The 12946-nt window shown below is 44.4% G+C and overlaps 1 protein-coding gene across 1 annotated transcript in view; it reads left to right on the top strand.

The window, feature by feature from the left end:
• Positions 1–12946, top strand: part of MYO3A (myosin IIIA) — a 229809-nt gene that overhangs the window by 167095 nt on the left and 49768 nt on the right. The window contains exons 21-25 of the mRNA XM_017347628.3: positions 3231–3384; positions 6714–6802; positions 9591–9720; positions 11227–11306; positions 12079–12156. Coding sequence (XP_017203117.3) covers positions 3231–3384; positions 6714–6802; positions 9591–9720; positions 11227–11306; positions 12079–12156 — 531 coding nt within the window. The remainder of the gene's footprint in view (positions 1–3230; positions 3385–6713; positions 6803–9590; positions 9721–11226; positions 11307–12078; positions 12157–12946) is intronic.

Raw genomic sequence — 12946 nt, 5'->3', positions numbered from 1 at the left:
CAGTTTTAATGCAGGTAATAGCACTACTCACCTCTGCTTTAATGGTATTTTTTAATGTGCACAGTGGAGCAGAGGATTTTTGAGGAACTGTGAGCTTTGTTTCTTCACATCTGCTTAAAAGCAAGCATTTTGAGGGGCCATTATTGGGGTGCAGTGGGTAAAACCACCACCTGCAACGCCGGCATCCCCCATGGGTGCCGGTTAGTTCTGGCTTCTCCACTTCCTATATAGCTCTCTGCTAGTGGCCTGGGAAAGCAGTGGGAGATGGTCCAAGGAGTTGGGCCCCTGACTCCCATGTGGGAGACCCAGAAGAAGTTCCTGGCTCCTGCTTCAGACTGACCCAGCCCTGACCATTGCAGCCATCTGGGGAGTGACCCAGCAGATGGGAGATTGATATTTCTCTCTCTCTCTCTCTCTCTCTCTCTCTCTCTCCCTCTCTCTCTCTCTTTCTCTGTGTGTGTGTGTCCCTCTCTCTCTCTGTAACTCTGCCTTTCAATTAAATAATAAACAAATCTTTTTAAAAATCATTTTGAGATCAAGACTGTTGTAAAGATACATAATACATTGTTTTGGGCATGATCACGAGTACAGTAATAGCATTTTGTGCCCCGTTGGTTTCTCTGGGACCCTATACTAGCAGGGGAGCCTGTGGTTCTCCCCATCACTCATCTCTGCCTAGTGTGACCTGTCCCAGAGGCATCTGGTGAACCTCGACACAAATAGAAGTGACGGATGCATCAGCTTAGACCTTGACCTTCCGTGCTTCCTCTGTAGAGTCTACAGAGGGTCTTTTGAACTTTGCAGTTGTGATTTAAGCTATTACATGCTGTCAGCAAAATGTGTCCCACAGTAAATAATTCTAGGGCTGTCTGCTTCTCCCAAGGTCGCCTTCCGATGCGAAAGCTGTGAAACTGCATGACATTGTGTTCATTTTCTTGTATTAGATAAGCCAAATGGTTTTCAGATCCTCAACTTCTTAGACGAAGGATTCTGTCTAATTTGTATGCATTGGATGTTGTTTCATTTTTGAATATGCATTTATTTTTCCCAGTGACACCTTTGAAATAAGGCTCCCACCATAGTTTAATTAAAGGTATGCAGCTTATCAAATGCCCCATTTGCCATTGGCTAATATCCAGAAATTGCAACAAATGAACTTTCTCTAAACTCCCGTGGTCTTTGAATGTAGCATCTGCCTATCTTATGTTGCTTTGTATTTTCACGGTAGCGGTTACATAATCTCCTGAGAACCTGTGACCTCCCTACACAATTGTCACTCACTGTCAAGTCATCATTCAGAGGCCACGTGTGTCCTCTCTGGTACAGACCACAGCCAGGGTGGGGTGCAGCATGACCACCAAGTCGCAGGAGCAGAGCTGGAACACAGGTCCTCACATCCCTTTTGTAAAACAGATCATTGGCACCTGTGTTGTGCCAGCACCACAACCCTATAGTAATCGTCAAAGGCTCATTATTTTTATTTCGTACGTCTTATATTCAATGGCAAATGATAATTAATGTGCCATATATTTTTATTCTGTGAGATGGGGAGTCTTACCTCTACTTAATAGATGAGAGAAGAGGAGCTTATAGAGGAAGACAACCCCAGTGTTTAAGCATCAGAGCCAGGCATGAAACTATGTGTATGTGGCTCTAAATCCATTGATTTGGAACCTATGACCCACCACTGGGTAGTGAGTAGTAGTCCACCCTACTAACACCGTAAGCATCTGAAAGCTTGACTGAAAAGCTGTGTAAACACTCTCAATAAACCCAGTGGGGAAAGAAAGTGCAGTGCTAAGATACACCTGACTAATATGACATAAATTCCAGAACATAATTTTATTACTTCTCATTACTAATGTGCTCTCCACGTCATAAAACTTGAGAAATATATAATTCTAGTATAGAGACTAGAAATCCTTATATGACCACCCTGTGAGTATAATCCATGCTGACTTTAATAAACTAGTAGTTCTTTTTTTTTTTTTTTTTTTTTGGACAGGCAGAATGGACAGTGAGAGGGAGAGACAGAGAGAAAGGTTTTCCTTTGCCACTGGTTCACCCTCCAATGGCCGCCATGGCTGGCGCGGCCGGCGTGCTGCGGCCGGCACACCGCGCTGATCCGAAGGCAGGAGCCAGGTACTTATCCTGGTCTCCCATGGGGTGCAGGACCCAAGCACTTGGGCCATCCTCCACTGTACTCCCAGGCCACAGCAGAGAGCTGGCCTGGAAGAGGGGCAACCGGGACAGAATCCGGTGCCCCGACAGGGACTAGAACCCGGTGTGCCAGTGCCACAAGGCAGAGGATTAGCCTAGTGGAAAGAACAGGTCTTCAAAGAAGGAGGTACCTTTCTCTGAAGGGAGGAGAGAACCTCCACTTTGACTATGACCTTGTCTAAACAAGATAAGAGTCGGAGAACTCAAGAAGCTTCCATAGCCTTGGAAACTCATGACTGGAGCATAGGGAGATTACTGATGCCATAAACAGGAGTGTCAATTTGTAAAGTCAACAACAGGAGTCACTGTGCACTTACTCCTCATGTAGGATCTCTGTCCTTAATGTGCTGTACATTGAGACTTAATGCTATAACGAGTACTCAAACAATATATTTCACTTTGTGTTTCTATGGGGGTGCAAATTGTTGAAATCTTTACTTAATGCATACTAAACTGATCTTCTGTAAAAAAAAAAAAAAAAAAAAAAGAAGAAGAAGAAGAAGAAGAAATTATCAATTCCCAACTTGACTCTCACTGGGATTAAACATGACAATAGGTCTGATCTGATTTCATCATCATTTAAAAAATCATCTATTATTTTTCACTTTATGTTTCTGTGTGGGAGCAAACTGTTGAAATCTTTACTTAATGTATGCTAAACTGATCTTCTGTATATAAAGAGAATCGAAAATGAATCCTCATGTGAATGGAAGGGGAGAGGGAGTGGGAAAGGGGAGGGTTGCGGGTGGGAGGGACGTTATGGGGGGGAAGCCATTGTAATCCATAAGCCGTACTTTGGAAATTTATATTCATTAAATAAAAGTTAAAAAAAAATAAACTAGTAGTTCTGTGCTCAGAAAAATAAATTAACAGCCTCCACTTAAGCGCAATGTCATAGGGAGAAATTTATGGTAATACAAATAAAGTAGAATTTTCATCAGTAACTGCCAGGTTGTGTGCAATTCACCAAGTTTCAAGCGAATTTTTCTGTCTATCATGACCTGTTACAGAATGAATATCTCAATGAAGATGTTGACGCTAGAGTTATTGAATACGAGGATAACCGGCCCCTCTTAGATATGTTTCTGCAGAAGCCAATGGGTTTACTCTCCCTCCTTGATGAAGAAAGTAGATTTCCCAAGGCTACAGACCAGACTCTCATAGGTGAGTTTTCAGCTGGGTGTGTCTGCGTGGTTTTAGGAATACAGTCATGTGATTTTAATTGATTTTTTAAAAAATTATCTGGCATTCGGGATGTCCAAGAGATGCCCATACGCCCGTGTTTGTTGTAGCACTGTTCACACAGCCAGGGTGTGGAGTCGACCTGGGTGCTCTGTTGGTGGATGAGTGGATAAAGAGCACCTGGTTACCCCTACACAGTGGAATACTACTCAGTCATAAAAAAGGATGCAGTCTTGTTGTTTGCAGCAGCACAAATGAGCCAGGAGGACATTGCGTCAGCACAGAAGGAAAACTACTGCATGTTCTCACTTCGGTGTGAAAGCTTAGAAAGCTGGTCTCAGAAGAACAGGGATTGTCAGAGGCCGGGAGGAGGAGCATGGGCCATGGGTGCAAGGGTGCAGCTGGGTGGGAGGGGTAACTGGTGATGACCTGCAGCACCGGGAAGTCACTGACTGAACAGTTAATCGTGTGTCTCAGAGCAGCTAATGGGATTCTGCATGTTCCCAACACAAGTGATCAGCGTTTGAGGTGCCTGGTATGCTGCTTATCCTGGTCTTACCTGTTGTGTACATGCGCTGGAATACCACGCTGGACCCCATACAGATGTATGATTGTATGTGTCAATTATGAATAAACACACACGTTACTGTCTTCAAAAAAATTATCTGGCATTAAAATGGCAGTCAGAAAGCCTGCATGTAAGACTTAAGAGGAAGTTTTGAATCTGAAAATAACTTAGACTGGTGAATATTGAGTAAATAATTAAAAATGTGTTTGGATATTGTACTTCTCCTTACTTCATAGAAGTACCCCAACTGGAGGATCTTGGGTTAGAAATGACCTTAGAAATTTCTAAATTAGAAAGTGTTGGGTAAGGGCTGGCAGTGTGGCACCGTGGATTAAGCTGCCACCAGCAATGCCAGCATCCCATATGCACCAGCTCCAGTCTTGGCTGCTCCACTTCTGATGAAGCTCCCGGATAATGCACCTGAGAAGCACAAAGTACTTGGACCTCTGCCAGCCTTGCAGGGGAACCAGATGGAGTTCCTGGCTCCTGCTTTGGGCTTGACCCAGCCCCAGCCATTTTGGAGTGAACCAGTGGATGGAAGATTGGTGTCTCTATCTGTACATTTGTCTTTCAAATAAAATAAATAAGTTTTAAAAAAATTGGTGAACAGGGCGGAAAGACCTAGACTTTTGGAAAGATAGCTGACAGGCAGGAAAAACACTGTTTCTGTGTTATTCAAGTCATTTATTTATTTAATCGAGGCAAATAGCCTCAAATGCCTTAATAACCTTTCATTTACAGTACATTAATAAGTCTCCATGGTAATAATCCCAAGTCATCAACGAAAGATTAAATGATTCCACTTTTTCTGTTTGAGGAGTGTATAATGTTATTAGAAGATTAGTATCCCAAATGATTCAAATGAAAATCTTATGCTACTTACATTTACAAAGGAAAAAAACTTTTGATTTTTCAAATATCTGAAAAACTCATTTAAAATTTTTTTATTTGGAATGCAGAGAGAGACAGACAGAAAGAGTTCTTTGATCCACTGGCTCACCCCTCGTATGCTTGAAACAACCGAGGCTGGGCCTTCCCAAACACAGAGGCCTGAAATCCAAGCCAGGTCTCCCAGGTGGGTGACAGGGACCCAGCTACTTGAGATACCACCTGCTGCCTCCCATGATAGAATTCGCAGGATGCTGGACTCAGAAGCAGAGTCAGGAATTGAACCCAGGAACTCTGTGGTAGAATGTGGACATCCCAAACTACATCTAACTGCTGCACAATGCCTACCCTGAAAAAGATTATTCTGTGATGCGGAACATTGTGTTTCCTGATGAGAAGAGAGTGGTTGTGCGTAGTAAGTGCTTGTAGAATCTAAATTCACATTTTTCTCTTTTCATGCTAGTGACAGCCAGAGCCTGTTTCTTACCACTGCTTCCAGTGACCTATGGACTCGTGAATTCTCACCTCTAATTGCACAATACTAGATGGACAAGAAAATAACTCAGGGTTGTGACAGCAGTCACCTGATTGTCCTACAAGGAACATTTTGATATCAAATGTATCAAAATGTAGGACATGCAGTGACACATTCTCTGAAGGTGGTAAAAATTGTTATAGAGGGCCGGCGCCATGGCTCACTTGGTTAATCCTCCACCTGCAGCACCGGCATCTTATATGGGCACCGGGTGCTGGTCCCGGTTGCTCCTGCTCTCTGCTGTGGCCTGGGAAGGCAGTGGAGGATGACCCAAGTGCTTGGGCTCCTGCACCCGTGTGGGAGATTGGGAGGAAACACCTGGCTCCTGGCTTTGGATCAGCATAGCTCTGGCCATAGCGGCCATTTTGGGGGGTGAACCAATGGAAGGAAGACCTTTCTCTCTGTCTCTCACTGTCTAACTCAATCTGTCAAATAAATTTTAAAAAAAGACATTCAAAATTGTTATAGAAATATAACTGCCTTCCTGATCCTGTTGTGCCAGTTAAATAATCAACGGTAATCTGGAGATCCTACAATAGAAAGGAGAGCAAAATACCAAAGGTTTTTATTTTTAAGATTTATTTATGTATTTGAAAGGCAGAGAGACAGGAGAGAAAAAGAGATGTTCCATCTGTTGGTTCACTCCTCAAATGGCCACAAATGCCTAGGCTGGACCAAATCAAAGAAAAGTTTTCCCACATGGGTATCAGAGGCCCAGATACTTGGGCCATCCTCTGCTGTTTTCCCAGGTGCATTAGCAGGGAGCCAGATCAGAATTGGAGGAGCTGGGATTTGAACCAGTGTTCCAGTGTGGGATGCTGGCACCTCAAGCAGTAACTTAGCCCACTGTACTATAACACCAGCCCCAAAACCAAAGTTTTAGGCTCCAGGCTTGACATCAAACAAAATTCTGTAGCGAGTGTCAAGTAGTTTATTCTCTCTATACCAAATGTGCCTGACCAGGCACCTGTGAATCACCTGGGAACTTGTTAAAAATGTGAATTCTTGGATCCCTCCCCAGCACTGCTGGGGGTGAGCCCCAGCCACATGCCTTTTAACAAGCCCTCAAGATGACTCTGATGTGTGGGAGGGGTGAAGAACTGCTGCTGCACATCAGAATGGGGTGGGAGATGCTCATGGTCTTGGGGTTGACTTTACCATTTAGAATTCTATTCCAAATCTTCCTAAGCTGGCTATATAAAATACTCTGTCACTGTTGAATGCATGGCATTCCTTTTATGGTGAAAGAAATGATTCAGACAGTATTTTTTTGAGGTTCTCCTACATGCTTGATTTGGGAGTTCAATTCTTTTTCTACAGAAAAATTTGAAGGCAACTTGAAATCTCAGTACTTCTGGAGACCCAAAAGAATGGAACTTAGCTTTGGAATTCACCATTATGCCGGAAAGGTAAGCACTCTTAAGCATTACACTGAGTTTCTTTTTAGGCTTTTACTGAATAAGAAGGATCGTCAACTTAAAACTACAATGGAGGCAAAGGCTCTCCAAAGAAAAGCATTCACTGGGGAATGAATGACAGGATTATAATCTAGGATACTTGTACCATGTCAGAATATGGGCCTATCCAGGGAGACCCAAGAAAACAAGTGCTGTGGAAGGTAAAATGAGAAAGGTCCCTGTGTGAGAGCATGTTTTCTGTTGCTGTAAGAACACCTGAGGGGTCAGCACTGCGGCACAGCAGGTTAAGCAGCCACTTGCAATGCTGGTGTCCCATGTTGGCGCACCAGTTTGAGGCCCAGCTGCTCAGATTCCAATCCATCTTTCTGCTAATACACCCGGGAACACAGTGGATGATAGCCCAAGTGCTTGGAACCCTGCCACCCACATGAGAGACCCAGATGGCTGTTAGGGACATCTGGGGAGTGAACCAGTAGAGGTTCTCTCAAATGAATGAATGAATGAATGGGGCCATGTGGGGAGTGAATCAGCAGATGAAAGATCTCTCCAATAAATTAATAAATCTTTAAAGAGAATGCCTGGGGCCGGCGCCATGGCTCAGTAGGTTCATCTTCCGTCTGTGGTACCAGCATCCCATATGGGCGCTGGCTCTAGTCCCGGCTGCTCCACTTCTGATCCAGCTCTCTGCTTGTGCCTGGGAAAGCAGTAGAAGATGGCCCAAGTCCTTGGGCCCCTGCACCCATGTGGGAGACCTAGAAGAAGCACCTGGATCCTGGCTTCAGATTGGTGCAGCTCTGGCCACTGCGGCCATTTGGGGAGTGAACCAGCAGATGGAAGACCTCTTTCTCTCTCTCCCTCTCACTATCTGTAACTCTACCTCTCAAATAAATTTTAAAAATCTTTAAAAAATAGAGAGAATACCTAATGCTGAGTACTTTATAAACAAGTTTTTTGGCTCAAAGTTTAGGAGGCTGAAACATCAAGATTTAGCACCCCTATGGATTCAGCCTCTAGTGAGGGCCCCCTTGGCTACATCACATCATGATTGATGGTGACATGGGCTGGGGGTGCCTGTGATAGGAAGGATCACTTGGTGAGACAAGGGGCAGAGAGCAGAGAGGGCCACTCTTGCTCTTTCATAGCAGCCCACCCCTAGGGGAACCAGCTGGGGTCTCACAAGAGCTAGTTAATTCAGTACCTCCAATGACCTAATCACCTCCCTTGAAACCACCTCTTAAAGGTTCTACACTGGGGGCCAAGCTTCCAGCACATGGACTGTGGAGAGTAAAACTCTTTCCAGAGGCTGGCGCTGTAGTGCAGTATGCTAAGCCTCCCCATGCAGTGCCTGTATCCCATGTGGGTGCCGGTTTGTGTCCAGTCTGCTCCTCTTCCAATCTAGCTCTCTGCTAAGACCTGGGAAAGTAGCACAAGTGCTTGGGCCCCTGCATCCATGTGGGGGACCTGGAAGAAGCTCCTGGCTGTTGGTTTCAGATTGGCTCAGCTCTGGCCGTTGCAGCCATTTAGGAAGTGAACCAGCGAATGGAAGACCTTTCTTTCTGTCTCTCCCTCTCTCTCTAACTCTACCTCTCAAATAAATAAATAAAATATTTTTTAAAAAGAGTTTTATAAAACCCTCCATCCAAAATATGGCAGTTACTTAATGGGAAGCAATTCTCCTTGGCTACAAGGACCAATAACAAGGTGGTGTCTTTCCAAAGTTTAGTAGGCAATTGCTGGGTAGGTGTCTTCATAAACGTATTTTTTGTGCAAGCTCACGATGGCCTTTGTGCAAGATCGTAGTTTCTGTGATAGTTCTTGCAATTGGACCCCTCCTTGTAATGGCCCCCTCATTTCTTTTATTAGGATTTTTCTCTAAGATCCACTGTGGGGGCTGGTATTGTGGCACAGTGGGTAAAGCCACCACCTGCGACACTGTCATCCCATTTGGGCAAAAGTTCAAGACCTTGAACTTCTGACCCAGCTCCCTGACAATGATCTGGGAAAAGCAGTGGAGGATGGCCCAGGTGCTTAGGACCCTGCACAGCCACATCAGAAACCTGGATGAAGTTCCTGGCTCCTGGCTTCAGCCTGGCACAGCCCTGCCCTATATAGCCATCTGGGGAGTGAACCAGCAGATGGAAGGTCTCTATGTCTCTCCTTTCCTGCCTCCCTCCCTCTATCCCTCCCTCCTCCCTCCCTCTCTCTCTGTCTCTCTGTAACTGCCTTTCAAATAAATAAATCTTTTTTTAAAAAAAGATGCACTGTGAAGCTGGAGAGGCTCACATTCTCAATCAAACTGTAAAAGAAATCTTTGAAAATCTGTGTGTCCCTGTGCTCAGTGCAGAGTGAGTTCTCAGCAAATACTTTTTTTTCTTTTTCTTTTTTCTTTGGACAGGTAGAGTTATAGACAATGAGAGAGATAGAGAGAAAGGTCTTCCTTCCATTGGTTCACTCCCCAAATGGCTGCTTCGGCCGGCACTGCGCCAATCCGAATCCAGGAGCCAGGTGCTTCCTCCTGGTCTCTCAGGCGGGTGCAGAGGCCCAAGCACCTGGGCCATCCTCCACTGCACTCCTGGGCCGCAGCAGAGAGCTGGCCTGGAAGAGGAGCAACCAGGACAGAATCCGGCGCCCCAAAAGGGACTAGAAACCGGGGTGCCGGTGCCACAGGCAAAGGATTAGCCAAGTGAGCCGCGGCGCTGGCCCCAGTAAATACCTCTTGATGCTATGTTGATGGTGTTGACACCGACTGTGGTCATCTGACCACGTACTTTATCACCAGGTCCTCTACAGCGCAAGCGGGTTCTTAGCTAAGAATAGAGACACTCTTCCAACTGACATCGTGCTACTTTTGAGGTCCTCGGAAAACAGTGTCATTCGGCAACTTGTCAACCACCCTCTGACAAAAACAGGTAAGGAAATGTCCTTTAAATGAAAGGTCCTTCAAATCCAACTTGTCTTTGTGACTGTCATTCTCAGTTTTTCATGTTTGTTTTTAACTCATTAAATATTTATTTGTGAGTATCTTCGTCCATGGATCATTTTGAGGAAATATAAAAATAAATTAAACAAGGTAGATTTTTATTAAAGAAAAACGCTCACCAGAAAGTACGGTAAAATCTTGCTACTTGTTATATGAGCTCAAACTCCTCCCAAGAGTTTAGAATCATCTGATTATCTACTGTTTTCAGGAGAGGGGAGGCTTTGTATAGTTCTCTGAGGTCCTGTTAGTTTAATGAGCTCTGGTTAAAAATTCTAAAAAGAAAAAATAAGGAGGCAGGCATTTGACCTAGTCATTACAACACTCACATCCCATATATGAGTTCCTGGATCCGATCCCAGCTCCAGCTCCCAGTCCCAGCTTCCTGCCAGTGCAGACCCTGGGAGGCAGCAGGTGATGGCTCACATAGTTGACCCCTGCCACCCACGTGGGAGACGTGCTGACTGTATCCCAGAGAGGGCTTCCTTCCTGCATCTTTGTCTCAGGGCCAGACTTGTGCAACCACAATGAGAAGGATTTGCCAGAAGAATTTAGGCTCTCGTTATCACCTTAGAGGCTGGAGAAGGGTAATAACCATTCTGAGGTCACATTGAGTTGGGGAGGTTTGGGGACACTACTGTTAGAATGATAAACTCTGGGGTTGTGAGTTGTTGGGTTCGTTGCGTTTGGTGGGTCTTGGCAGAGCAGTGAAAGTGAGCTACGTTCCCAGGGCCTGCCTTGTGCCACGTCTGTTACCCCATTTCATCAAAATTCTGCAAGGTGGGCAACATAATCCCCGTGTCACGGATTTCAGCTGCAGATCTGAGACTCAGTGGCCCAAGGGCAACACAATTTAGAAAAAACAGCTGGGATTTCAAATCCAAGTCCTTCCGGCTTCCAAGAAATGAATCTTTTCACTAAACCATCATTATTTCACTGCCTTGAGTTGTGAACATTTGTGTAGGCCCTAGTGTGAAATCCGCATTCCTGAATGCTAGATTGAAAATGACCATTGTTCACACTTGATTTGCTTATAATCACTTCATGGGAATTCATGATCCACAGTTTTTTAAGGTCCATTGTAAAGTTTGTCCTGGGTTTAAGAAAATCTCAGATGTCATTTAGCACAAAATAATAAGCCAAGTTGCTCCCTTCACCATAGTCACCTCATAGCCTCTCACAACAGGAAATCCAACACTTCCCTCCATCTTTTCCAGTTTGCGAACTGGAGGGCTTTTTCTTGAATTTAAAATTTGTTGGAAATTTCCACATAATATTAGTATAGTACTAAATTTCTCAATCAATAGTTAACCATGCACTTGAGTATGATGACTGTGGGGTTGATTGTGCACATCTTAACATTTAAGTAGATGGGGGAAAAAATCCTGCAGCCGTTGAGGACCTGAAAATGTGTTTTAGTTTTATCTGCATTCCGTAGGTAATCTGCTACATTCTAAAACCAAAAACAATGTGAACTACCAAATGAGGACTTCAGAAAAATCCGCCGACCTGACCAAGGTAAGAAAATACATTTTTGGTGGCTATGGTCTGAGACTCTAACCTTCACAATGGCAGTATTTGTGTGTGCCCAAAAGTGAGCAGCTTTTCCTTAACTTTTCTCCGTTTGATCTTTCTTTTCTTTTTAAATTAGCTACTTATGTTTTGTTCCTGTGATTGCTAGTGGTTAAAATAATCTCCATTTCTGATATATTCCTAACTCTTCTTCTGTAGTTATTTTTAAATGTTACACTAATACTAATAGAAATGTGTTATGGAGGCCCGGAGATAGTCGCATTCTATGCAAGGTCAGTTAAAATTCCAGTGAAACTGACAAAACAGATACCATAAAATAAGAATATCAAAGGCATCTTGCTGTTTTCAGTGTTCAGATGCATAGACTGGGACAGGTGTTTGGCCTAACTGCCAAGATGGCAGTTAGGATGCCCAAATTCCATTTGCAGGTGCCTAAGTTCTGTGCCCACTTCCAGTCCCTGAGTCCAGCTTCCTGGGAGGTAGTAGTGATGGCTCAAGTAGTTGGGTCCCTGCCACCCACCTGGAAGACCTTGGTGGAATTCCTGGCTAACAGCTCCAGCCCCGGCTCAGCCCTGGCTGTTGTGAGCACTGGGGAGTGAACCAACGGGTGGGAGCTCTCTCTTTGTCTCCTTGTCTCTTTTTCTCTCTCAATAAATAAATGCATGTTCTCAGATAGCCTGAAGGAAAGAATCAGCTGCTCCCTTGAGAGCCTGAGTGCAGCAGGTACTGAAGGTCCTGTCTTCCTTGGTCTTCCTAGGGAGAAGCTGGAGAAGGCCCCCGTCATGGCCGAGAAACAACCAACATGAAAACCCAAACCGTTGCCTCATATTTCAGAGTAAGCTGGGAAATTGTGATCTGTCATGACTAGAGATGTTATTTATCCTAAATGAGTTACAGATCAAAACCCCGTAGCCAATATCAGGGTGGATGCCACCAGCCGAAGAGAATGTCGCCTATATTGCATTCACTGTGTGATAGATTCAGGGTATGTTGGGGTGAAATATCAAGCAAACAGCGATTTGTTTACTTGATACATTGCCTATAAAAATACTGCATCCCGCATCAGGCTTCATGGGGTACTGGTTAGAATTTATCCATAGAACCAAATGCACTTCTACTAGAGATAAACCTAAGAGGACTTTAAGTGCAATGCTCTGATAACTACCAATTCTCCTTCCTGCTCCTGAAAGAGATGGGGTGAGGTTGGGTGCACCTGCACGTGCATCACCCGAAAACCTGCAAGAAAACATAGAGCCCAGGTAGGATTGGGGTGAGGGAACAGTGACCAGGGAAACAATGCCACAGAGGAATCCACTTGGCACCGGACCCAGGCGCCTTCCTTCCTGGGATGATATGGGACAGAGGAAAGAAAAAGAAGTATTTGATTTTCTCTTATCATTGGTTCTGGTTCTTTCTGATCTCTCCTGACGTATTAACCAGCAACAGAAATGAAGGAAATACCACCAAAAACATGGGGATTATTAATAATGTAGTTTGATGTGGGAGAGAGAGAGGAAATTGGACCACATTTACTGTAAGTCTTCAGAGAATATATGCAGCTCTCTAACAGAATCAGGAAAGACTTTCTTAAAATGTATGAGCACTTGTATTAAAAACTCTTGAAG

This window comes from Oryctolagus cuniculus, chromosome 13, assembly GCF_964237555.1.
Source record: "Oryctolagus cuniculus chromosome 13, mOryCun1.1, whole genome shotgun sequence".
NCBI classification, from domain to species: Eukaryota; Metazoa; Chordata; class Mammalia; order Lagomorpha; family Leporidae; genus Oryctolagus; species Oryctolagus cuniculus.
This window is presented reverse-complemented; position numbering and strand designations above follow the sequence as displayed.